The sequence below is a fragment of the Oncorhynchus nerka genome, linkage group LG8, assembly GCF_034236695.1.
Source record: "Oncorhynchus nerka isolate Pitt River linkage group LG8, Oner_Uvic_2.0, whole genome shotgun sequence".
Classification (NCBI taxonomy): Eukaryota; Metazoa; Chordata; class Actinopteri; order Salmoniformes; family Salmonidae; genus Oncorhynchus; species Oncorhynchus nerka.
This window is the reverse complement of record NC_088403.1, coordinates 33953153-33980230: the sequence shown is the minus strand read 5'-3', so window position 1 is coordinate 33980230 and position 27078 is coordinate 33953153. Positions and strand designations below refer to the sequence as shown.

Below are 27078 nucleotides of genomic sequence, written 5' to 3'. Positions count from 1 at the left end.
CACATTCATACATACATACATACATACATACTGTACATACACACACAAACTACCATTCAAAAGTTTGGGGTCAGTTAGAAATGTCCTTGTTTTTGAAAGAAAGCACATTTTTTTGTCCATTAAAGTAACATCACATTGATCAGAAATACAGTGTAGACATTGTTAATGTTGTAAATTACTATTGTAGCTGGAAACTGATTATTTTTTGTGGCGTACAGAGGCCCATTATCAGAAATCATAACTCCTGTGTTCCAATGATACGTTGTGTTAACTAATCCAAATTTATCATTAGAAAACTATTTTGCAATGATGTTAGCACAGCTGAAAACTGTTATTCTGATTAAAGAAACAATAAAACTGGCCTTCTTTAGACCAGTTGAGTATCTGGAGCATCAGAATTTGTGGGTTCAATTACAGGCTCAAAATGGCTAGAAACAGAACTTTCTTCTGAAACTCGTCAGTCTATTCTTGTTCTGAGAAATTCCATGCGAGAAATTGCCAAGAAACTGAAGATCTCGTACAACGCTGTGTACTACTCCCTTCACAGAACAGCGCAAACTGTCTCTAACAGAATAGAAAGAGGATTGGGAGGCCCCGGTGAACAACTGAGCAAGAGGATAAGTAAATTGGAGTGTCTAGTTTGAGAAACAGATGCCTCAGAAGTCCTCAACTGGCAGCTTCACTAAATAGTACCCACAAAACACCAGTCTCAACATCAAGAGTGAAGAGGCGACTTATAGTTATTTATTAGGTTTAACAAAAGGATAAAAGTAAGTTGAATGTTGAAAGAAATCGGTTGCAACTTTACATATAGGTTTGTTAATAATAAAATATAACAGTTTACACTGAACCATATATTTGGCTTGTCACCTAAAACCCTCACAAACTTTTACAGATGAAAATTGAGAGCATCCTGTCGGGCTGTATCACCGCGTGGTACAGCAACTACACCGCCCACAACCGCAGTGCTCTCCAGACGGTGGTCTGCACAACGCATCACTGGGGGCAAACTATCTGCCAATCCAGGACACCTACAGCAACCAATGTCACAGGAAGGCCAAAAAGGACAACAAATCCCCGAGCCACTGCCTTTTCACCCCACTATCATCCAGAAGGCGAGGTTAGTATAGGTGCATCAAAGCAGAGGCCCGAGAGACTGAAAAACAGCTTCTATCTCAAGGCCATCAGACTGTTGAATAGCCATCACTAGCAGAGAGAGGCTGCTGCCTACAAACAGACTTGAAATCATTGGCCACTTTAATAAATGGAACACTAATCACTTTAACAATGACACTTTAATAATGTTTACATATCTCGCATTACTCATCTCATATGTATATACTGTATTCTATACCATCTATTGTATCTTAGTCTATGCCACTCTGACATTGCTCATCCATATATTTATATATTCTTAATTACATTCCTTTACTTAGATGCGTGTGTATTAGGCATTTGTTGTGAAATTGTTATATATTACTTGTTAGCTATTGCTGCACTGTTGCAACTAGAAGCACAAGCCTTTCGTTACACCCGCAGTAACATCTGCTAAACATGTGTATGTGACAAATACAATTTGATTTTCTTTGAACAAATTATGTTTGTTTGTGGTGGTCATGTAATTTTGTCTGCCGGTTATTGTCACGCAAAACACTGCCGTTCTCACGGTAATTGGCCGTTAATTAACATAAACACGATTAGCATCTCCAGGCATCCACACACACACACAAGCTGCTGATGCGTGCGCCCTTTGGATCATCTACAGTAAAAACATATATAATAAATCAATTGAATATACACCATCACAATACATCCATTATTTATTTTAGACAGGTCTAGAGAAACATTATGACATGAAGAAAATGAATTCAGAAGAACAGGATATGAGTTGGCCTACTGTATGTTATCTGGCTATGCTTCGTGCCATAGGCTGTAGGCTTGTTCATTTAGCTGACAAGACAAGCGTATAAGTCCCATGCCATTATTTTATATTATATGATTTTATAGTAAGAGGATTATAATTGAACTTAGCTGAGTAACATAGAAATTATACTTTTTCCCATTCCAGAGTTAGAGTGCACATACGAAGTAGCTATGTTGAGCGTAAAAGTGAATTTGAAACAGGTCCTATATGCTAGATTTAGAGGTGCTTGACAACTTTAATTGTGAATGATACCAACCTTAGAGTTCCTTAGAAATCAGAAGATATATGGGCTGCATGATACGACTATAGACTCTTGCTGATTTGAGAAAGTCACAAAAACATCTTACCTCAGGCCGCACATTGTTCTCTCCAGCTCTCATCAAGAGATCATTATTTCACCCATCAGACTATTCTCAATTTAATATTGTCTTTACTAATATGTCAAATTTGGTTAGATTTAGATATGGCCCGTTATCATATGGGCAGGAAAAGAGGAAAAAGACCATATGCACTCGAATAGCGAATGGAGGCCACTTTCCCGCTGGTTCGTCCCATGTTGGGTAGGCTACTGTGGTTATATCATTGCACAACAGGTGATATTCCGTCCAAACTCTGTATGCCATGGCCTCTCCAACCCTGTTCCTGCAGCTAACCAGTGCTTAATTTGGGAAATCAAGTGAAATCTGTTCAGGAACATCGATAGTAACATGTTTTCCCAACGAAACATACAAAACATGAACAAAAGTATGTGGATACCTGCTCATCATTCCATTCAGCATTAGGGAAGTTGGGCAGTGATGTTGGGCGATTAGGCCTGGCTTGCAGTCGGCGTTCCAATTCATCCCAAAGGTGTTCCCAACGAAACAGGTCAGGGTTGAGGTCAGGGCTCTATGCAGGCAAGTTAAGTTTTTACACACCAAGCTCATTTCTGTATGGGCCTTGCTTTGTGCACGGGGGTTTTGTCATGCTGAAACAGGAAAGGGCCTTCCCCAAACTGTTGCCACAAAGTTGGAAGTACAGAATCATCTAGAATGTCATTGTCGGCATTAAGATTTCCCTTCCCTGGAACTAAGGAGCCTAAACCATGGAAAAGGGCCCCAGACCATAATTCCTCCTCCACCAAACTTTACATTTGGCAGGTAGCATTCTCCTGGCATCTGCCAAAACCAGATTAGTCCATCGGACTGCCAGAGAACGTGTTTCCAATGCTCCAGAGTCCAAGCTTTAAGTCCACTCTAGCGTCGGCTTGGCTTTGCGCATGGTGATCTAAAGCTTGTGTGCAGCTGCTCGGCCATGGTTCTTGTGCTGACGTTGTTTCCAGAGGCAGGTTGGAACTCGGTAGTGAGTGTTGCAACCGAGGCCACACGATTGTTATGCGCTACTTGCTTCAGCACTCGGCTGTACCGTTCTGTGAGCTTGTGTGGCCTACCAAATTGTGGCTAAGCCGTTGTTGCTCCTAGATGTTGACGGTGCAATGTTGAACGTCACTGAGCTCTACATTAATATTTGTCTATGGAGATTGCATGGCTGTGTGCTCGATTTGGCTGAAATAGCCAAATCCACTCATTTGAATGGGTGTCCACATACTTTTGTATTTCATGAAACTGTTGACAGCTCCTCTCTCTGGGCGCTGAAGAAAGGAGAGAGGGGAGGAGATGGAAACGCGGTGGTGAGATATTCTGTAGCTTAAGGTAATGCATTAGCCTTTTCATTATGAAAATATAAAAAGCACCCTATTACTAGGCTATTCAAACTCAAATACAAATTCAATATAATGTAGGGTATCTCTGAAATTATGTACCAAATATATCTTAAATCTGGGGGGGGGGTGGATTCATATATAGGCCTTACGCATAAGCTCTAATACGCATATGGATGTTTTGAATTAATCATCACCATAGAAAGCACTTTCCATTTCGTTGTGCTAGGCTTTGAAACAACATCCACAACGACCATATTTTACACTCAGTTTTAACCTGCTGTTGAACATCTTTCTTCAAATTGATCATCACAGTGAGGTGAGTTGTAAAAGCACAATACTGTTTTCATGTATTTTGATGTGATTTTTGCATTGATGTCAGAGTGGTTAGAGGGACAATAGAGTCCTGAGTACCCGGCCATTAGCGACCTGATGATCATTATAGAGTTGGGTGCTACTAACACATGTCCAGAGTGCATAAGAGGTGATTACCGTGACACAACAGTCACATAGAATTTGACTGCAGTCCTGACTAATGACTGCCGGTGTCACGGTAATGCAGTCACCGCAACAGCCCTATCTGCAACTTAATAAAGCCACACAATGCGGAGGGACACAAATAACGATCTGCATTTGTCACCAAACAAATGAAACGGGTTCTCTGCTGCTGTTGTGATGATGATGGTGATGTTATTATTTTTTTGCGTCCATGACGACAACAGTAATTGTTTAGTTCTTCCCCCTTTGTATCTTCCGTCTCAGTTACTAAGGAATTACTGTAATGTTCCACATCCTACACGCTGTAATGGAGATGCATTAGGCTTTTATTTCTCTCATCCCTCACTCCCCTCTTTCTCATCCCCATGTACCTTCTTTGTTTATCAAAAAAAGGATTAAGTGCCTCAATTACATTGTGTGGGAAAAGAAAAGCCATCTCACATCAGGATAGGAGCATCAGGCAGGGGGGTGTGGTTGCTGTGGTTACGGGGTGGGAGACAGAAATGGGGAGGGGCTGTGGAGGAAAGCGCTGCCTGGGGAGGAAGAGTGAGGAAGGGAAAGGCGAAGGGAGACTTATGTGCCTTTATTCAGCCTTAAAGAGTAAAATACACACCTGAATCACAGAAAAGAATACTGCCACACACTCAGCAGTCACAAGGGCTATGTGGCTAATGCTAGAGAAAGGTATAGTAGGACGGCGGATTGATGAGGATAGTGATGGGTTCTGACTTCTAAACTTGAAAATATGTATCCTCATTCATGTCACTGAGGGAGGGGAATGTGTAACGTTTTTACATTCTGTCAGAATATGTTATTGTTAGACATCAGGGATCCTATGGGAAGGAGAATGGCCGCAGTCAGGTACAAGTCAACATGACAGCCGTGAGAAGTGAGGAATTTGGGCAGAGGTCAGGTCAGACGAAGTGAGGAAAAACAGATATCACTAAAGTTTTGTCGAGCAACAGAGGTGTATTGGATGTGTAGATGTGTAAGGAGACTCAGCAGAGGTGTATTGGATGTGTAGATGTGTAAGGAGACTCAGCAGAGGTGTATTGGATGTGTAGATGTGTAAGGAGACTCAGCAGAGGAGGAAAGGTTAAATACTTGTGCTGGTGGAAACATGTCTGTCAGTTCAGCTGTCTGGGCCTTTGGGTGAATAAACTTTGGTTTGAGCTTTACTAATCGTCCGTGAGTTTTTACTCGGTTCATTTAGAACCTACAGTGCCTTGCGAAAGTATTCTGCCCCCTTGAAATTTGCGACCTTTTGCCACATTTCAGGCTTCAAACATAAAGATATAAAACTGTATTTTTTTTGTGAAGAATCAACAACAAGTGGGACACAATCATGAAGTGGAACGACATTTATTGGATATTTCAAACTTTTTTAACAAATCAAAAACTGAAAAATTGGGCGTGCAAAATTATTCAGCCCCCTTAAGTTAATACTTTGTAGCGCCACCTTTTGCTGCGATTACAGCTGTAAGTCGCTTGGGGTATGTCTCTTATCAGTTTTGCACACCGAGAGACTGACATTTTTTCCCATTCCTCCTTGCAAAACAGCTCGAGCTCAGTGAGGTTGGATGGAGAGCATTTGTGTACAGCAGTTTTCAGTTCTTTCCACAGATTCTCGATTGGATTCATGATCTCGCCATCACGGTTGACAACTCCATTGTGTCCTCCTCCCAGAGCGCTAAGAACCTTGGCGTGATCCTGGACAACACCCTGTCGTTCTCAACTAACATCAAGGCGGTGGCCCGTTCCTGTAGGTTCATGCTCTACAACATCCGCAGAGTACGACCCTGCCTCACACAGGAAGCGGCGCAGGTCCTAATCCAGGCACTTGTCATCTCCCGTCTGGATTACTGCAACTCGCTGTTGGCTGGGCTCCCTGCCTGTGCCATTAAACCCCTACAACTCATCCAGAACGCCGCAGCCCGTCTGGTGTTCAACCTTCCCAAGTTCTCTCACGTCACCCCGCTCCTCCGCTCTCTCCACTGGCTTCCAGTTGAAGCTCGCATCCGCTACAAGACCATGGTGCTTGCCTACGGAGCTGTGAGGGGAACGGCACCTCAGTACCTCCAGGCTCTGATCAGGCCCTACACCCAAACAAGGGCACTGCGTTCATCCACCTCTGGCCTGCTCGCCTCCCTACCACTGAGGAAGTACAGTTCCCGCTCAGCCCAGTCAAAACTGTTCGCTGCTCTGGCCCCCCAATGGTGGAACAAACTCCCTCACGACGCCAGGACAGCGGAGTCAATCACCACCTTCCGGAGACACCTGAAACCCCACCTCTTTAAGGAATACCTAGGATAGGATAAAGTAATCCTTCTCACCCCCTTAAAAGACCTAGATGCACTATTGTAAAGTGGCTGTTCCACTGGATGTCATAAGGTGAAAGCACCAATTTGTAAGTCGCTCTGGATAAGAGCGTCTGCTAAATGACTTAAATGTAAATGTAATTCAGGTCTGGACTTTGACTTGGCCATTCTAACACCTGGATATGTTTATTTTTGAACCATTCCATTGTAGATTTTGCATTATGTTTTGGATCATTGTCTTGTTGGAAGACAAATCTCCGTCCCAGTCTCAGGTCTTTTGCAGACTCCATCAGGTTTTCTTCCAGAATGGTCCTGTATTTGGCTCCATCCATCTTCCCATCAATTTTAACCATCTTCCCTGTCCCTGCTGAAGAAAAGCAGGCCCAGACCATGATGCTGCCACCACCATGTTTGACAGTGGGGATGGTGTGTTCAGGGTGATGCGCTGTGTTGCTTTTACACCAAACATAACGTTTTGCATTGTTGCCAAAAAGTTCCAATTTTGGTTTCATCTGACCAGAGCACCTTCTTCCACATGTTTGGTGTGTCTCCCAGGTGGCTTGTGGCAAACTTTAAACGACACTTTTTATGGAGATCTTTAAGAAATGGCTTTCTTCTTGCCACTCTTCCATAAAGGCCAGATTTGTGCAATATACGACTGATTGTTGTCCTATGGACAGAGTCTCCCACCTCAGCTGTAGATCTCTGCAGTTCATCCAGAGTGATCATGGGCCTCTTGGCTGCATCTCTGATCAGTCTTCTCCTTGTATGAGCTGAAAGTTTAGAGGGACGGCCAGGTCTTGGTAGATTTGCAGTGGTCTGATACTCCTTCCATTTCAATATTATCGCTTGCACAGTGCTCATTGGGATGTTTAAAGCTTGGGAAATCTTTTTGTATCCAAATCCGGCTTTAAACTTCTTCACAACAGTATCTCGGACCTGCCTGGTGTGTTCATTGTTCTTCATGATACTCTCTGCGCTTTTAACGGACCTCTGAGACTATCACAGTGCAGGTGCATTTATACGGAGACTTGATTACACACAGGTGGATTGTATTTATCATCATTAGTCATTTAGGTCAACATTCGATCATTCAGAGATCCTCACTGAACTTCTGGAGAGAGTTTGCTGCACTGAAAGTAAAGGGGCTGAATAATTTTGCACGCCCAATTTTTCCGTTTTTGATTTGTTAAAACATTTGAAAAGAATTTGAAATATCCAATAAATGTCTTTCCACTTCATGATTGTGTCCCACTTGGTGTTGATTCTTCACAAAAAAATACAGTTTTATATCTTTATGTTTGAAGCCTGAAATGTGGCAAAAGGTCGCAAAGTTCAAGGGGGCCGAATACTTTCGCAAGGCACTGTATATTTGACATTAAAACTTGAACCTTGAAAACATTTTTTTTTTAAACATCTTCTGGGTCAACCCAGCATGAAAGTGAATAAAAGCCCAACTAATGGTTAAATTAACCCGTGTTTTGGTCATTCAAAGGTGTGGCCTATTGGGGGCTTAGCTTTCAGATAGTTATATTTAGCCACCCGTGAGAATAAATGTCCTCCAAATTCATCATGTTAAGTTTGTACATTGCAAATGTATATTTTCCTTCAATATTTTAGCAGATTACATATTTTAATACAACATTTATAACACTATTATTTAAATATTATAACAAAGTGGTAAGTTTCCCAACATTGGGATATGCAAATGCATTGAATGAACTCGTACTCTTGTGAAAGCCTTATAAAAGTTACAAAAGTATCAGTGCTCAACCTTAACATGTGTTGACAATACAACAGAATGGATTAAGCAGAATTAAATGTCCTCTCACGTGTGACCAAAAATAATGATCTGAAAGCCACACCCCTGGTAATACTTTCGCAAGGCACTGTAACAATGGGAAATACAGAGTAACAAGAGAACAGTGTTCAGACAATTGTTCCTGGTTTTGGGCATATAACTCACCAGTTTGAAGAGTTCTGTGACGCTGATCTCATCTGGGTCCACCATGCTGAACTCCCTGCGGGGTACCAGGTCCAAACTCAGTTGTCTGGAACACACACACACACACACCACAGGACAGTGCATCAAACCATTCAGAAAGGACACACTTGACAGAACTGCAAGTCTGCTATGTCTCACAAGGACATAGAGGCGTAGTTGGGTACCCACACACACGCTCTCCAATCTCCCAGGGATAGATTAGATAAGTCTTTCAAAGCATGGGATGGTATAAGACAAGGAGAGGCAGGAGGAGCCATCTGTCGTCTGTCCACACCAAACAGCAAGGGACTGACGGGTGTCGTTTTATCCCTTATGCCCGGGAGATAGAGGCACGGTGGGAAGTGTTTGTGTGTGTCTGTTTGATACAAAATGAAAAGTGTGTGTGTGTCTGTTTGAACGTGTGGTGTGTCTGTTTGAAGGGGAACGGAAACCGATTGAGCACAGCATGTGCCGGGGGAGGGAGTGTGACATTCAAAGACAGAGGGACTGGGGGACTGGGGAGGCAGGAATGTTTCTCTCTCTCCACTACTCACTCGTTTCCCCAGTCCAACCTGGCAGTGATGTGCTGTTTGACGTCTTTCATGCGGTCGTTGGTGAGGTGACCAACCAGAACCTGTCTCCTCAGGTCCAGGATCTCATTCATCACGTGCCACAACCGATGGAACAGATCCCCCTCATTCTTCTACAGAGAGAGAGAGAGCAGAGAGAGAGAGAGAGCAAGAGAGAGAGAGAGAGAGAGCAAGAAAGAGAGAGAGAGAGAGAGAGCAAGAGAGAGAGAGAGAGAGAGAGCAAGAGAGAGAGAGAGAGAGCAAGAGAGAGCAGAGAGAGAGAGAGAGCAAGAGAGAGAGAGAGAGAGCAAGAGAGAGAGAGAGAGCAAGAGAGAGAGAGAGAGAGAGAGAGAGATTTCAGAGTAAAAAAAATTGGGCCAGAAAGTCAGCCTTCAATAAAATAAAATCACAAATAAATGCTTTCTGTCTAACATGCACATATAGTTATTAGGGACACAAACACAAGCAAGATTAGTAATTAATAAGCAGAAAAAAAACTTCCACTGTTTGCTGCAGGGGAAACACATTGCCCAGTAGTTGAAAGGTATTCCCAGGTCTATTCTCCTCTCTGCAGGTGTGTGGTACACACAGGGACATACATGCGTGTGTGCGTGTTTGCATGCATGTGTTTATGTGTAAATTCATGCAAGTCTGTGCGAATTCCTGCATGCATTCCTACATGTGTGTGTTGAACAGTCTTTACCACGTAGAGCCGTTTCCACATGGCTCCCCAGTCTCTCAGGGTGGTTGTCATCTCAGTGATAACACTGTCCTCTGTCGGGATGACAGTCTCAAACTGCCTGTGGGTCAGAGAGAGAGAAAGAGGAATGGACATCAAATTACAACAGTATACCCCCCCCCACACACACACACACACGCACACACACACACAGATAATAATGCAGCGTCATTATGAGAGGCTGGTAGAAGAAGCACTCAACCTCTGTTCTGTTAATATGACGTTAATCTAATGTTTATCTAACGTTTCCTTTCCACAGAAATGACACAAACTTCCCTCACCTTCCAGACTGGCTGATCTAATAAGGCTGTTTGCCTTCTCAGAGACAGACACAGACACACACACACACACACACACACACACACACACACACACACACACACACACACACAGAAACAGACACACACACTGAAACAGACACACACTGAAACAGACACACACTGACACAGACACACACTGAAACAGACACACACTGAAACAGACACACACACACATGCACACACACACACGCACACACACGGAAACAGACACACACAATGCACTCATTACTTACCCTTTGTTCTTGATATGGGCGTTCTTCAAGTGAATGTAAGTGCATGGGAAAATACCCTGGGGGGAGAGAATAAACAAGCTAATGAATGGGGAATGTCATTCTAACTGTATCATTAAACGGCACTACCATTAACACATTCGGTTAGCGAGTGTAAATGATGCATATAATCAATACAAATTAAATGTGTGTGTGTGTGCATGTGTCAACATGACATTATTAAACTATGAGCCTCTCCATATTGACCTGCTTGCTGCACAGCCCTCAGATCCAAGCAGAGAGCTGATATTTCTGAATCTGAAAAGAGCAGCTGCACTGACAGCCTCAATAACACACAAAAGAGTCTCACCCACCTTGGCATTTGGATTCTTATGGACGAACCCTCTGTACCAGCCTGAGGAGACAACAAAAAAAAATCACATTTTCATCGTGTCACCGTGACTTTCTGATCCGCTATCTTTCCTTCTATCAAATTGTGTGTGTGTGTCCACTGAACTAATAGATAGCAGCCCTATTATGATTCTGTAGATTGGCTCTTCTGCGCTCTCAGTTAAAATGTCAACCACCAAATAATCAATTTCATTCCATCTCTACAGCATCTGATATGGGGGTGAAGAGTAGGAGAGAAAAAGCTGTCTGGTTAAGTAATGTCTGCCTATCACTGCCAAACAAATGACTGGGGTTGTGTCTCAAATGGCACCCTAGTCCCTATAGTGCACTACTTTAGCCCTATGGGCTATAGGTTGCCATTTGAGACAGAGGCCCCGGGTTACTGAAGCATCGCCACTTCAGCTCCGACCACACCAGTCGTAGAGCTGCCGAGCTGTAAAACAAAACGCCCAGCTGGAACCCTTTATCACGGGAGGCCGTATCTGTCACTGCACTGTTTACTGCAGCCTACCAGGTACGGTGTTACAGTATTTGTTGTGGCCACCGGCCAGGCTGGTGAGCCAGGGGGTGTCAGTCGCACCAAGGACTGTAAGTAGCACCGGGGAGTGTCAGTAGCACCAGGGACTGTAAGTAGCACCGGGGAGTGTCAGTAGCACCAGGGACTGTAAGTAGCACCGGGGGGTGTCAGTAGCACCAGGGACTGTAAGTAGCACCGGGGAGTGTCAGTAGCACCAGGGACTGTAAGTAGCACCGGGGGGTGTCAGTAGCACCAGGGACTGTAAGTAGCACCGGGGAGTGTCAGTAGCACCAGGGACTGTAAGTAGCACCGGGGGGTGTCAGTAGCACCAGGGACTGTAAGTAGTACCGGGGAGTGTCAGTAGTACTAGTAACCTAAGGTCATAATGTGCTCCTTGGTCCAACACCTGTCTGTGACAGTTCTAGAGGTGAGAGTGTTAGAGACAAGGTGAGAATGAGCCTCACTGCTGCCACTGACTTGTGGTCTTGCCTCCTGAAGGACCTCGGGTAGGCATTTTCTTTAGAGCTCTTTCTAGTTTTTGATTGGCCAGAGTGTCAGAGAAGAAGCGGTCGTATGTTACCTATCACACTACAGTAGCAACTTGATGACACTGCACTGGCAGAAGCCCTTTTTATAGTAACTCATCTCCTCTCTAGTACAGAATAGATAGACATTCTTGTCAACACCCTGTCTTGCCTTTGAGTTGTGGGGACTGGTACATATTATTTCTTCCCTTCATCCAAACCGAACACATACACTACATGACCAAAGGTATGTGGACAACTGCTCGTCAAGCATCTCATTCCAAACTCATGGGCATTAATATGGAGTTGGTCCCCCCTTTGCTGCTATAACATTCCTCCACTCTTCTGGGAAGGCTTTCCACTAGACTTTGGAACATTGCTGCGGGGACTTGCTTCCATTCAGCCACAAAAGCATTAGTGAGGTTGGACACTGATATTGTGTGATTAGTACTGGCTCGCAGTCAGCGTTCCAATTCATCCTAAACGTGTTTGATGGGGTTGAGGTCAGGGCTCTGTGTAGGCCAGTCAAGGTCTTCTACACCGATCTCGACAAACCATTTCTGTATGGACCTTGCTTTGTGCACGGGGGCATTGTCATGTTGAAACAGGAAAGGGACTTCCCCAAACTGTTGCCACAAAGTTGGAAGCACAGAATTGTCTAGAATGTAATTATATGCTGTAGCATGAAGATTTCCCTACACTGGAACTAAGGGGCCTAGCCGATTTGGCCAAATTAAAATCATATATTTTTTTACACCTTTATTTAACTAGGCAAGTCAGTTAAGAACACATTCTTATTTTCAATGACGGCCTAGGAACGGTGGGTTAACTGCTTTGTTCAGGGGCAGAACAACACATTTTTACCTTGTCAGCTCGGGGAACCTTACAGTTAACTAGTCCAACGCTCTAACCACATTGCACTCCACGAGGAGCCTGCCTGTTACGCGAATGCAGTAAGAAGCCAAGATAAGTTGCTAGCTAGCATTAAACTTATCTTATACAAAACAATCAATCAATCAATCATAATCACTAGTTAACTACACATGGTTGATGATATTACTAGTTTATCTAGCGTGTCCTGCATTGCATATAATCGATGCGGTGCGCATTCCTAACCATAAACATCAAAGCCTTTCTTAAAATCAATACACAAGTATATATTTTTAAACCTGCATATTTAGTTAATATTGCCTGCTAACATGAATTTCTTTTAACTAGGTAAATCGTGTCACTTCTCTTGCAACAGAGTCAGGGTATATGCAACAGTTTGGGTCGCCTGGCTCGTTGCGAACTAATTATGACATAACATTGAAGGTTGTACAATGTAACAGCAATATTTAGACTTATGGATGCCACCCGTTAGATAAAATACGGAACAGTTCCGTATTTCACTGAAATAATAAATGTTTTGTTTTCAAAAGGATAGTTTCCGGATTCGACCATATTAATGACCAAAGGCTTGTATTTCTGTGTGTTATTATGTTATAATTAAGTCTATGATTTGATATTTGATAGAGCAGTCTGACTGAGCAATGGTAGGCACCAGCAGGCTCGTGAGCATTCATTCAAACAGCATTCATTCAAACAGTGCGTTTTGCCAGCAGCTCTTCGCTGTGCTTCAAGCATTGAGCTGTTTATGACTTCAAGCCTATCAACTCCAGAGATTAGGCTGGTGTAACCAATGTGAAATGGCTAGCTAGTTAGCGGGGTGTGCGCAAATAGCGTTTCAAACGTCACTCGCTCTGAGACTTGGAGTAGTTGTTCGCCTTGGGTAACGATGCTTCGAGGGTGGCTGTTGTCGATGTGTTCCTGGTTCGAGCCCAGGTAGGGGCGAGGAGAGGGACGGAAGCTATACTGTTACACTGACAATACTAAAGTGCCTATAAGCACATACAATAGTCAAAGGTATATGAAATACAAATGGTATCGAGAGAAATATAAATACTATATTAACTACAACCTAAAACCTCATACCTTGGAATATTGAAGTCTCATGTTAAAAGGAACCACCAGCTTTCATATGTTTTCATGTTGTGAGCAAGGAACTTAAACCTTAGCTTTCTTACATGGCGCATATTGCACTTTTACTTTCTTCTCCAACACTTTGTTTTCGCATTATTTAAACCAAATTGAACATTTTTCATTATTTATTTGAGGCTAAATGGATTTTTATTGATGTATTATATTAAGTTAAAATAAGTGTTCATTCAGTATTGTTGTAATTGTCATTATTACAAATACATTTTAAAAATTGTCCGATCAATCGGCATCGGCTTTTTTTGGTCCTCCAATAATCGGCATCGGTGTCAAAAAATCATAATCGGTCGACCTCTACTCCAGAGAACGCGTTTCCACTGCTCCAGAGTTCAAGGTGGCGAGCTTTACACAACTCCAGCCGAATCTTAGCATTGCGCATGGTGATCTTAGGCTTGTGTCCAGCTGCTCGGCCGTGGAAACCCAATTCATGAAGCTCCCGACTAACAGCTCTTGTGCTGATGTTGCTTCCAGAGGCAGTTTGGAACAATGGTGGTGAGTGCTGCAACCGAGGACAGACGATTTTTACGCGCTACAGCATTCTGGGATCCAGTTCTGTGACCTTGTGTGACCTACCACTTTGCGGCTGAGCCACTGTTGCTCCTATACGTTTCTACTTCGCAATAACAGGACTTACAGTTGACCGGGGCAGCTCTAGCAGGGCAGAAATTTGATGAACTGACTTGTTGGAAAGGTGGCATCCTATGACGGTGCCACATTGAAAGTCACTGAGCTCTTCAGTAAGGCCATTCTACTGCCAATGTTTGTCTATGGAGAATGCATGGCTGTGTGCTAGATGTCAGATAATTTCCTTGGGTGAGTTTGGAATGCATCATCAGCTATCTCAGACGGATCTGTCGTCTGTCTGTCTGGCCTTGAGCAACAACAGGAAGTGAGATTGTGCCGCTCTGAGAAGGGAGGAAGGTTGCGTCAATGCTGTGTAAGTAAGCTGGGTAGAAACAGGAATGTGTGTCGGGCGCCTGCTCTGCTCTGTCTGTAACTATGTCAAAAATTAACCTTGGTGTGTGAGTGTGAGTGCCTCGGCCTTGACCTTGAGGCTCACACACTCCTTCGCAATACACCAGCAAGCACACACACACTCTCCTGTGCACACACACACACACGCAAGCAAACACACACACACTCTGAGCTCAATGTGGGCGGGAAGACTGAACCAAAGGCTTCTCCCTCTTGCGGCACAGGAAACAGTAGCAAACTGAAAGCCTCCACAATCTCATCAAGTACAACAACAAAAAGAAGAAGGCTATTAACATTTCATGTACAACACAATACTCCTAGAGGGACAGACTGCGGAAGGAAATGTGGAAACGTACAGCCCAAGTAGCAGTAGCAGCCCATCTGTGAGTCTGTGAAGCTCGAAGGGGGGATCATGGTTTATATGGGTGTGAAATGAGTAGAGGTTATCAGTTACCTTCACATTTCTCCAGGAGCTGCACCGTGTCCCCAATCTCCAATGGCAAGCCATGCTGGACCGTCCCTCGGAAACTGGCCAGCACTGAAACACAATATAAGATACATATTTTAATACCTGTGTGTATTTTTACGTGCGTAAGTAGGTAACACATACACACCAAATCGACACACACACACACAGTCCCCCCAAAAAATCACTCTCTTTTCATGTCACTAGAATTGAATCCGAGCACAACTGTCTTGACTTTGAAGCTGTGCGGTGATTTGTTTCTAGTGTTCTCTGGGCAGAGAGAAAGAGAGAAGAGAATAGCCTGCTGACTGCTGGTAGATTGAGTACACCTCTGGGTGTCAGGCTGAAGTGGAGGGAAAATAAGCTGGGAATATAATGTCATCCTGGGTCTTTCTGCTAGGAGCGCTCTTGTAGAGGAGGGAGGCAACACATGAGGAGGTCTCTCGCTGATGAGAAACACTGTCAGTTAGAGAGAGAGAGAGAGAGAGAGAGAGAGAGAGAGAGAGAGAGAAAGCAAGAGAGGGAGCAAACAAGCGAGCAAGAGAGAGAAAGAGAGTAACATCTCTGTCGATCAGCACAGAGCACTTTGGTCTAACAGCATCTAATAGCTGGGTTAGTAGTGAGGAGTGTCGACAGATGCCATTCTCTGTGGTTCTGAGAGACAGGACATGATAACAGCAGCAGTCAGAGAATTCTCCAAGCTGGCACACACTGACACACTCGGGGGGGGGACTAATAGGGTTAGTACTACAACATGGAAATGAGGAAGAGTCAAGTGCCTCCCGAGTGGTGCCGTGCCACGAGAGATTCTGGGTTTGAGTCCAGGCTCTGTCGCAGCCAGCCGCAACCGGGAGACCCATGTGGCGGCGCACAATTGGCCCAGCGTCATCCGGGTTAGGGTAGGGTTCGGCCAGCAGGGATGTCCTTGTCCCATCGTGCACTAGCGCCTCCTGTGGCGAGCCGGGCGCAGTGCACGCTGACACGGTCGCCAGGTGTACGGTGTTTCCTTCCGACCAATTTGTGTGGCTGGTTTCCGGGTTAAGCGGGCATTGTGTCAAGAAGCAGTGCAGCTTGGTTGGGTTGTGTTTGGGAGGATGCACGGCTCTCGACCTTCGCCTCTCCCGAGTCTGTACGGGAGACGCAGCGATGAGACAAGACTGTGACTACCAATTGGATATCACGAAATTGGGGAGAGAAAAGGGTTTGGAGAGAGCTTCATTTCATGGGGCACATGGGTGGGGGGGTAAACACATCAAGTCTAATGCAGGAGTTTTACAAGTCGAGTTTTCCAGCTGCAGTGTACTAAATTATGCAGCTTGGAGTAGAGTTTTGATAGAGCTGAATCACTTCCTCATAAACCATCCCCCAGCTGTTGTCTGTCTGCTAACTGCCATGGCTCTTTTCCAGAGATGTTGGCACTTGTAAGGTGTTCACTCAGCGGGAATAGATTTTTTTTATTTTCTCTCCAGGGGAGTGGAAGAAGTGCCACCTTAAAGGCAGGAGAGAGAGGACAGCACGCGCACACACACACACAAACACACGCAGTAACGAAAGAAGGGGGCCGAGAGAAGAGATCGAGCACAAACGGAAGTCCAAAGCCTGGCACCTACACACACACACACACACACACACACACACACACACACCACAGCGTAATGAAAAAGATGAACTGGGGTATAAAAAAAAGCTTCACACACAAATATAGCAAAACCACAGACGCACTGGTATGATATGTGTACATGAACCTGTCAAACAGGGTCAGGGCCCATGTTTCCAGTCGGCATGGTCTGAGGCAGGAGTTCAGTCACGACAAGCTGTGCTCTGCTCTGCTGTGACACACATCTACTCGTGGGCAAATGGCTGTTCCTATTTCTGACCAGGCAGCCTCGTTCGTGCTGAACTAACTTAGACATTACGTAAAGACCGCAGGAAACTGGAAAAAAAGACACACACACAGGAATTCAGGAACTGGGATAAAAGTCACAAACTTAAATAAAAGTACTGGACAGAACTATGACTGAGATCCATGGATTTATATGACAACAGCTCCTTCATATTTGAGATGTAAAGCTTACAGTTGAAGTCAGGGAAGTTTACATTCACCTTAGCAAAATACACTTCAACTCAGTTTTTCACAATACCTTACATTTAATCCACATCCCTGTCTTAGGTCAGTTAGGATCACCACTTTATTTTAAGAATGTGAAATGTCAGAATAATAGTAGAGAGAATTATTCATTTCAGCTTTAGTTTCTTTCATCACATTCCCAGTGGGTCAGAAGTTTACATACACTCAATTAGTATTTGGTAGCATTGCCTTTAAATTGTTTAACTTGTGTCAAACGTTTTGGATAGCCTTCCACAAGCTTCCCACAATAAGTTGGGTGAATTTTGGCCCATTCCTCCTGACAGAGCTGGTGTAACTGAGTCAGGTTTGCAGGCCCCCTTGCTCGCACACGCTTTTTCAGTTCAGCCCACAAATTTTGAGGTCAGAACTTTGTGATGGCCAGTCCAGTACCTTGACTTGTTGTCCTTAAGCCATTTTGCCACAACTTTGGAAGTATGGTTGAGGTCATTGTCCATTTGGAAGACCCATTTGAAACCAAGCTTAAAGTTCCTTACTGATGTCTTGAGATGTTGCTTCAATATATCCACATATTTTCCCTTCCTCATGAAGCCATCTATTTTGTGAGGTGCACCAGTCCGTCCTGCAGCACCCCCACAACATGATGCTGCCACCCCCGTGCTTCACGGTTGGGATGGTGTTCTTCGGCTTGCAAGCCTCCCCCTTTCTCCTCCAAACATAACAATGGTCATCATGGTTAAACAGTTCTATTTTTTGGTTCATCAGACTAGAGGACATTTCTCCAAAAAGTACGACCTTTGTCCCCATGCGCATTTTCAAACCGTAGTCTTGCTTTTTTATGGGGGTTTAGAGCAGGGGATTCTTCCTTGCTGAGCGGCCTTTGAGGTTATGTTGATATAGGACTCGTTTTACTGTGGATATAGATACTTTCCTCCAGCATCTTCACAAGGTCCTTTGCTGTTGTTCTGGGATTGATTTTCACTTTTTACACTAAAGTACGTTCATCTCTAGGAGACAGAACGCGTCTCCTTCCTGAGCGGTATTATGGCTGCGTGGTCCCATGGTGTTTATACTTGCGTTCTATTGTTTGTACAGATGAACGTGGTACATTCGGGCATTTGGAAATTGCTCCCAATGATGAACCAGACTTGTGAGGGTCTACAATTTTTTTTCTGAGGTCTTGGCTGATTTCCTTTGATTTTCCCATGATGTCAAGCAAAGAGGCACTGAGTTTGAAGGTAGGCCTTGAAATACATCCACAGGTACACCTCCAATTGACTCAAATTAGCCTATCAGAAATGTCTAAAGCCATGACATCATTTTCTGGAATTTTCCAAGCTGTTTAAAGGCACAGTCAACTTAGTGTATGTGAACTTCTGACCCACAAGAGTTGTGATACAGTGAATTATAAGTTAAATAATGTGTCTGTAAAGAATTGTTAGGAAAAATTACTTGGGTCATGCACAAAGTAGATGTCCTAACCAACTTGCCAAAACTATAGTTTATTAACGAGTAATTTGTGGAGTGGTTGAAAAGTTTTAATGACTCCAAGTCATAAGTGTATGAAACTTCCGACTTCAACTGTATGTCCAAACGGGAAGTAGGTAACTATGCTCCATTCCTGAGTCAAAGTGGAGACTTAGTCGCACTGACGCCCAGTAATCTACCCACGTGTGACTGCCAATCTCACCTTGCCCTAATCCTAAGGCAGTCCCCCAAAGCCAGAGAGAAGACTGACTGTGTACTGTGTTCTCAGTGTTCTGCCCTGGGTGGATGGGGAAAAGCAGGCAGATCAGTACAAAGAGTGTTTGTGTGAATTAGGCTTACATGTACTTTAGGCTGCCATTTGGAGTCTAGCCCTGTCAAATGATCCTACAGTTGTTTTTTGTCGGTCTCCCTCTAAGCTCCTTATAGGAACATGATGCAGACCACTGGTTCAGACAGGCTTTGGCGTAGTTTGTTGAGTTGCGGTCAAAGGCACTGGGTTCCACAGGTTATACTGAATTTATCAAGCAATATCAGGTTTACAGCTAGCTAGGTATGTGTTCAAACCATGCCCGGTGGAAAAGGTAAGTAGCTCCCGATTGAGTGTGGCAGGCATAACAACAACAACAACAACGTTTGAAAGGTTACTTTAAAAGAATATGAAACGGTTGGGTTTCATGTGCCAGACAGAATATTCCGAGAAGACAACGAGACATACATAGTCAGTTCTTAGTACAGAGAGTATCCAGTGGTGGAAAAAGAACCCAATTGTCAAACTTGAGTAAAAGTAAAGATACCGTAATAGAAAATGACTCCGGTAAAAGTGAAAGTCGCACAGTAAAATACCACTTGAGTAAAAGTCTAAAAGTATTTTGGTTTGAAATATACTTAAGTATCAAAAGTAAATGTGTGTCAGAGTCGAGGTGATGTGGGTCAGGCGTAGGACACAGAGATGAGTAATAATAGTAACTTTACTCAAGGATAATCTTCCAACGAAGGAGAAACGAAGATCCAGAATCACATAAACGAGACAACTGACAACAATAAACACGCACAAAACCATGATAGCTCCAGAGGGCTAAATAGGGAAATTAATTCAAACGTAATGGGAACCAGGTGTGTACAATACAGACAAAACAAATGGAAAAGGAAATGTAGATCGCTGGAGGCTAGAAAGCCGGTGACGTCGACCGCCGAACGCCACCCGAACAAGGAGTCTTCGGCGGAAGTCGTGACAATGTGATTGCTAAAATAGAATCAGTATTGAAAGAGAAGCAAAAATAATAAAACATTCCCTATATTACGCAAACCAGACGGCACCATTTTGTTATTTTTTTATTTACAGATAGCCATGGGGTACACTCCAACACTCAGGCATCATTTACAAACTATCCATTTGTGTTTAGTGAGTTCACCAGATCAGAGGCAATAGGGATGACCAGGGATATTCTCTTGGTGCATTAATTATACAATTCTCCTGTCCTGGTAGCATTCAATATGTAATTAGCACTTTTGTGTGTCAGAGAAAATGTATCGAGTAAAATGTTAATTATTTTATTTTGGAATGTAGTGAAGTAAAAGTTGTCTAAGATATAAATAGTAAAGTAAAGTACAGATACCCCCCCCCAAAAATGACTTAAATAGTACTTTAAAGTATTTTTCATTAAGTACTTTACACCACTGAGAGTATCTGCCAAAAAAAACAGAAAAACAAGCTTCAGTTGACTCCAACCAGACAAGCAAATTGATTTCAAAAGGCTCCATAAAAGTGTGTTAAACAGCCCAGCCTAACCCCTTTCTCTCTGATTTGTGTTCCGACAACGAATCACACTCGTAATCCACTCCTCCGTCATCAATTATTCAACACATCATTAATATGCTAATTCGTCGCCACAGACACGGGTGGTCCATTGACCCTGCTGCCAGAAATGAGCCAGCATGCATTTTGCATTATTCAGATGTGTAGTTGTTGGATTCCTACTACAATCCACACATACTGGAACATAATGTAATGTAATGTAATCAGGTTAATAAATAATGGAGAGAACGGGACCGCAAATGAGTTGCAGGAAGTTACAAAACAATTCATCAGCAGTAAGTGATATTCAAAATGGAAGGTGACATCCCTCGCTTTTCCCCTGCTCTTATCCATCCCTCCTCTTGTTCCCTCTCCTCTCCTCCTTTTTCTATTCCATCGCTATATGTAAGGCTGCGAGTAGAGGATGGTTAAATCCTGCTTTATTTATACTCTGGCGTCTGCAGAATTTACATCTCAAACCACAGCCATCTGCTTGGGTTTGACGTGATAACCATGAAACGGTTGGGTTTCATAATGGGATCTGCTGTCAGAGTTAGAATATTCAAAGTCCCTATAGAATCAGTGATTTATTCAAAGTTCTGAACAGATCCTTAATGTTCTCTAGCATAGGGCTGGTAGTTGGTACAGGCATGTCGTTGTGGCTTCGACACGGGTAGAGAAAAATGATTATTTATGCATTACAGTGGAGCCCCAATCCAAACAAAGACAGCATCTGTCTGTCCAAGTCTAAGACTGTCTTCATATCGCTTTGCTGTGCAATTTTCTGGACCAAAATACTCTCTATTCTAGCTATGCGAATAAACATGACAGAGTAACCCAGCATTAACCACGTTGTTTGAATGGGTCCCAACCCATTATATCCCAGTTCTAGGGAAACATTACAGTTGGGCATTCTTTTCAATGTGGAGAACAGATGCGTCTTTAAATACCCATTCCTAATATACTTTTCCACTGTGTTATTGACTCAAGGCAATGACTCAGCCCCCGTGGTTAAGTACACATGCCTACAGCCCTCAGCCCCTCCAAACACACTAAGCAGCTTTGGCGCAGAGAAATGTATGTGTGTGCATGCGTGTGTGTGTGTGTATACGCGCACCACAGTCCAGTGAGACAAAGGGGCACGAAGCTTTGGGCCAAGCCTGGTCATCTGACAGAGCGGTGTAAAACCGAGACAGGGATTAAATAAGTGCCGATGCGCTTCGGCGCTCTGCTCTCTTTGACAAAGGTGATCTCCTGGGGATGAGCTTCGACCCCGGAAGAGGCCGCTATGCATTTTAAAGCAGGTGGAATCAACAGGGGCTGACAGCGTGAGATGAGGCAACAGCAGACGCCTGCCTCACAGCATAGAGTATATGCGCGCACACACACACACGCACGCCTCACAGCAAACAAACACACACACGCCTGTCTCACAGCATCCAGACGATACGGAGAAGACCCACATTGCGCCACAATGCGTCAGCTACAGATATATATATAGGCGCTCTCTATCTGTGCTAGAGAGGGAAAGACAGGCCAACAAAAGCTAAGATGGCGAAATCGCTCATGAGGAACGGCTTTCATTTCACCTTTTCCATTTCCAGTTGTCCTTTCGATGCCTTTGTATGTCGAGATAACAGCGATAAGCAGGCTCGGGGAAACAAGCGCTCGCTGGCAACAATAGCCTTCCCTCGAATCGCAACACCTCACAATGAGCTTTCGTAAAAGATAAGTGTATAGCTTCCATGTGGTGGCAAGGCCACGCACGGAATATAAATAAATAAAAAACAATGTAATTACTACAAATAACTGTGAGCAAAAGAACATCATACCGGGATGCATAATGTTCGATCAATACAAATGTAAGCCACGCAATAGGCTTCCTCCTACAAATGTCAATGCAAGTAAATCATGCAAGACCTCACAAAGAGTAAAATGGAAATTCCGCTTGGTTGGTGCTTTGTTCGCTCTGGTCTGAATGTATTCATAAAATGCAAGATTATGAGTTTGAACGGCGCCCCGGAGAGCAGTGTGCTCTTAGAGAGGTGCTAATTGTGTGTGTGTGTGTTTGTCTACATGTGCATGATAACGTGTGTGTGTGTCCGCCACCTTTCAGCAGCATCCTGCGAGACCCTTTTTCGAGCCCCTTATATTTCTGCTCATTAAAAAGGAAGTCTGAGAGGAACTGAGTGTTCTGCTGTGGCTTCTTTAGCATGCAGATCTTTCCCAGTGCGTGATTAGCACGAACTAAAGCCTCTCGTAAAGAAAGAGCTCCCATGGCTCTGAGAAACGCGTCTAGGCCTGAACGACATCGCAATAAATCGCACAGTGTGTTTACCGCGTATGGTACGCCGCATCGAGACAAGGAAGATGACACACAAACACGGACAAAATCTCTCCAATAAACCACATAGCCTGATTGTAATCAGCAGAGTAGCGGGTTTTTTTTTCCAGATCATACATGAAAATAGATGAACAATTTTTTTTTAAATGAACGGATTGTTTAACATCTGCATGATGTCACGGCGAACATAAACAGTAATGACAGTGTAACATCTCATCTTTGTTGACCAGATCAGAGGTCCCATATTGCTTAAATAATGCTGTGAAACCCGTGAAATGGTGACAGCCTGCCTAATGACTAGGCCAGGCAGAGGAAATCAGACATGACTCAGATTAAAGGGGAATATAGGTCAGAGCGAGTCCAATGCAAAGCAATCCCACTTCACCTCATTCTCAGTTTCAGGCCTAATCTGCCTGCCTACTGCCTCTCTCTGTGGACTGGCTGGGGTGTGGAAGGGGGGGGCATTGTATGTGTGTGCACTGTTTGTGTGTGGAGGGGGCATTGAGTTCTCTGTGTTCTACTCTCACTCACTTTGCATTTTGACACTGAAAAGTGATGGTGTCGACGCTGTAACTTCACAAAGTACTGCATGTCAACGGTGTGGCAGACTGAAAACACACTGGTGCCTACGCCTCATCACATCCAGCTGAGAGGGGAGGACAGAGGGAGAGGGCAGAGGGAGGAGAGAAAGACGAGGATATAGAGCGACATCTGAAGAGGAGAGAAAAAAGGGATGGGTGAGGATAATTAGAAAGAGCGAGAGGAACGGTGGAGAGAGTGAACGAGGGAAAAAAGAGGCCTGTATTCTCAGGTAACGTGACTTTGTGTGGGAGGGAGGGAAGAGGTTATATGAAGCGTGCCCCATCGTAGTGTCTTTCTGTGGGAGGGAGGGTAGAGGTTATATGAAGCGTGCTGCATCGTAGTGTCTTTCTGTGGGAGGGAGGGTAGAGGTTATATGAAGCGTGCCCCATCGTAGTGTCTTTCTGTGGGAGGGAGGGTAGAGGTTATATGAAGCGTGCCCCATCGTAGTGTCTTTCTGTGGGAGGGAGGGTAGAGGTTATATGAAGCGTGCTGCATCGTAGTGTCTTTCTGTGGGAGGGAGGGTAGAGGTTATATGAAGCGTGCCCCATCGTAGTGTCTTTCTGTGGGAGGGAGGGTAGAGGTTATATGAAGCGTGCCCCATCATAGTGTCTTTCTGTGGGAGGGAGGGTAGAGGTTATATGAAGCGTGCCCCATCGTAGTGTCTTTCTGTGGGAGGGAGGGTAGAGGTTATATGAAGCGTGCCCCATCGTAGTGTCTTTCTGTGGGAGGGAGGGTAGAGGTTATATGAAGCGTGCCCCATCGTAGTGTCTTTCTGTGGGAGGGAGGGTAGAGGTTATATGAAGCGTGCCCCATCGTAGTGTCTTTCTGTGGGAGGGAGGGTAGAGGTTATATGAAGCGTGCCCCATCGTAGTGTCTTTCTGTGGAAGGGAGGGTAGAGGCAGTGTAGAGGTTATATGAAGCGTGCTGCATCGGAGTGTCTTTCTGTGGGAGGGAGGGTAGAGGTTATATGAAGCATGCCCCATCGTAGTGTCTTTCTGTGGGAGGGAGGGTAGAGGTAGTGTAGAGGTTATATGAGGCGTGCTGCATTGTAGTATCTTTGTTCACCACATCCCTCCATCCTTCCATCTGAGGTGAGGGGAGGAGTGAGTGACCACCTACTCCACCCGCGCTTCAAGTGAAATGACATCCATAACCTTCTCTTCCCACGGCACGTGTATGAACACACACACACATTTGCGGGCGAACACAAACATTATGTGCACACAGGATATCAAATGAGCAGGCGTTTGAGTTGTAAATACCTAGCAGTCAGAGAGGGAAAAAAAACACGTGTGAGCAACACACAGACACACACACACACACGTGTACAGCAGACACAAGTGAGCAAGGGGCCATTGACTGGTCATGTGAGGAACTGTCCCCCCTCCCCCTCTCTCAGTCCCTAATCCCCATTGTCTGAGTGACAGAGTAACAGAGATGACAGATGCCTTGTTTAGCAGCTTCAGCCTCAGCCAAGAAATCACGGCTCGGAGAAAATAAATATCCCACACACTTGTAATAAAATAATAATAAGAGATATCCTGCCTGTGAGTAATCTTTGTGGAGCGCTACCTTTTGAGGATAATGAAAGTCTTCGTAAGAGAGTGTGAGGTTGACCATTTGAAGTGACATTTTCCCTTTGCGACTTTAAGAAATGTCGCACTGACTTTTCCTCTTCACTTTGTTTTACTTGAATGTTTTGAGGGAAGTCAGACAGGAAGTGGTCAAGCAGCCTAGGGCTGACCCCATTTAGTCGTCTGGTTTGTTTGGTCGATAGGCTGTTGTTCGACAGAGATTTTTTTTTGTAGAGCAGTCGCAAGTATATATGTTTTTTTTTTATGACACACTAATCCATTGTGGAGGCTGCGGGGATGGCACAGTCCATCACTCTTAAGACATATGTCCTCCTGAAATTGTATATGGTTATATTATGTATGAACGACGGTGCAACATTTTTATAACAAATATGTTTTCCCAAATTCTTTGGTTTGTTACTATTAACATATAATGCCAAACACCCCCTTTCATCAAACTGTGCATTCACTTGATTGTTTTGCAGACGGCACGTGCAAATGAGCCTAATTGTAGCCTAAGACTTGCTTCCCGGTACATACGGTAACTACTAGATACTCATATTAGACCTACTTAAGACAAAATGAAAGAAACGGTCTGCGGTCGGGCAGGATGACGGCAAAACAAAAAGTGGAATGCAAAGTCTGCAAACAGCACATCGTTCGACGACGAATACGACATTCCACATGAAAACAGTAAGTTAGCCAACTGAGTTTTTCTAGTTGCATGCTACAACATTGATGGGTTTTATATGCTTGACAGTGGCCCGCTGCAGTGGCTCTCTCCAAGGTGCTGAACTGAATCTTCAGTGAGCGCTTTCTCCCGTGTTGGATAGTGAGCGCTTTCTCCTGCATTTTACTTGGCCTTCTCAAATATAGTTACAACAAGGCCTATTGTGTAACCCAGTGGTTCGCAACCTTTTTCGGTTACGATATCACCAACTGAATTTTGTTATGCCCGGAGTACCCCTGAAATACCCCCCCCCCCTCGTGCATTTTACCATTAGGCTTAGGGTCTCATGAGTCTTCTTAAGTATCCACTGTTGATAGGCAAAGAAACCACAGGGGGTCCTAGTACCCCTGGTTGGGAACCACTGGTGTAGCCTATTACTGGAAACTTGGGTCAGTAATGGGACGGCAGGTAGCCTAGTGGTTAGAGCGTTGGACTTGTAACCAAAAGGTTGCAAGATAAAATCCCCGAGCTGACAAGGTAACAAAAAATCTGTCATTCTGCCCCTGAACAAGGCAGTTAACACACTGTTTCTAACAATTTGTTCTCAACTGACTTGCCTCGTAAAATAAAGGTAAAATAAAAAACTTCAGGAGTGGAAGGGCAAAATCTGCAGCAGCGGGGGCAGGGAGGGAGAGAGTTGGGGGGGTCTGACAGGTTATCTTGATCACTGGCTCCCTCAAATAATTTGCGTTTCTTAATTATTTAATCAAACAGTGCGCTTAAAGCTAGGCGGTATACCGTCAGTCAATACTGTTGAAACTATTTATTTGAACTTTTTTTTTATACATTTACATTTAGTCATTTAGCAGACGCTAAGTATCAGTGGGGTTTGAAAACAGCGCCCCTTGTGTTCAGTGCCAGTATTACAGAATATCCCAGTATGGCACACGCTCAGTATGAAGGTGTGACAATCTGGATACCGACCAAGCCTACTTAAAGCATCAGACAAGCTCAGAGCATATAGTTGATTTTATTAAAACACATAAGGTGTGTCTATATATGTAACCTTTATTTAACTAGGCAAGTCAGTTAAGAAGAAACTATGGAGAAATACACTTTAAAAAAATTCTATTTCAACCAATCGATTGGTCAGAAGGCTCTAGGTCGACCAAGATTTCTTTCAGTTGGGGACAGCCCTAAAGCAGACAGACAGTAGGTTACTGGATCTTAGACCAGACACACCAACAAGCCCCTGTCTCAAGCCCCTGTCTGTACAGCCAGACACCAGTGGGGTTACAAGAAACAAGGGAGTGTAGAGGGGAGAGGGAAAAGAGGAACGAAGAGAGAGG

At 44.1% G+C, this 27078-nt stretch overlaps 1 protein-coding gene across 3 annotated transcripts in view; it reads right to left on the bottom strand.

Moving 5' to 3' along the window:
• The window catches only part of LOC115133827 (dedicator of cytokinesis protein 4-like), a 147553-nt gene that overhangs the window by 95717 nt on the left and 24758 nt on the right, over positions 1-27078 (bottom strand). For 2 of the 3 annotated variants that reach the window (XM_065021717.1, XM_065021718.1), the window contains exons 2-7: positions 15179-15262; positions 10635-10675; positions 10285-10340; positions 9672-9792; positions 8978-9126; positions 8406-8490 (exon numbers count right to left, since the gene is read on the bottom strand). In XM_065021717.1, coding sequence (XP_064877789.1) covers positions 8406-8490; positions 8978-9126; positions 9672-9792; positions 10285-10340; positions 10635-10675; positions 15179-15262 — 536 coding nt within the window. The remainder of the gene's footprint in view (positions 1-8405; positions 8491-8977; positions 9127-9671; positions 9793-10284; positions 10341-10634; positions 10676-15178; positions 15263-27078) is intronic. The other variant, XM_065021719.1, reaches the window with a different exon arrangement.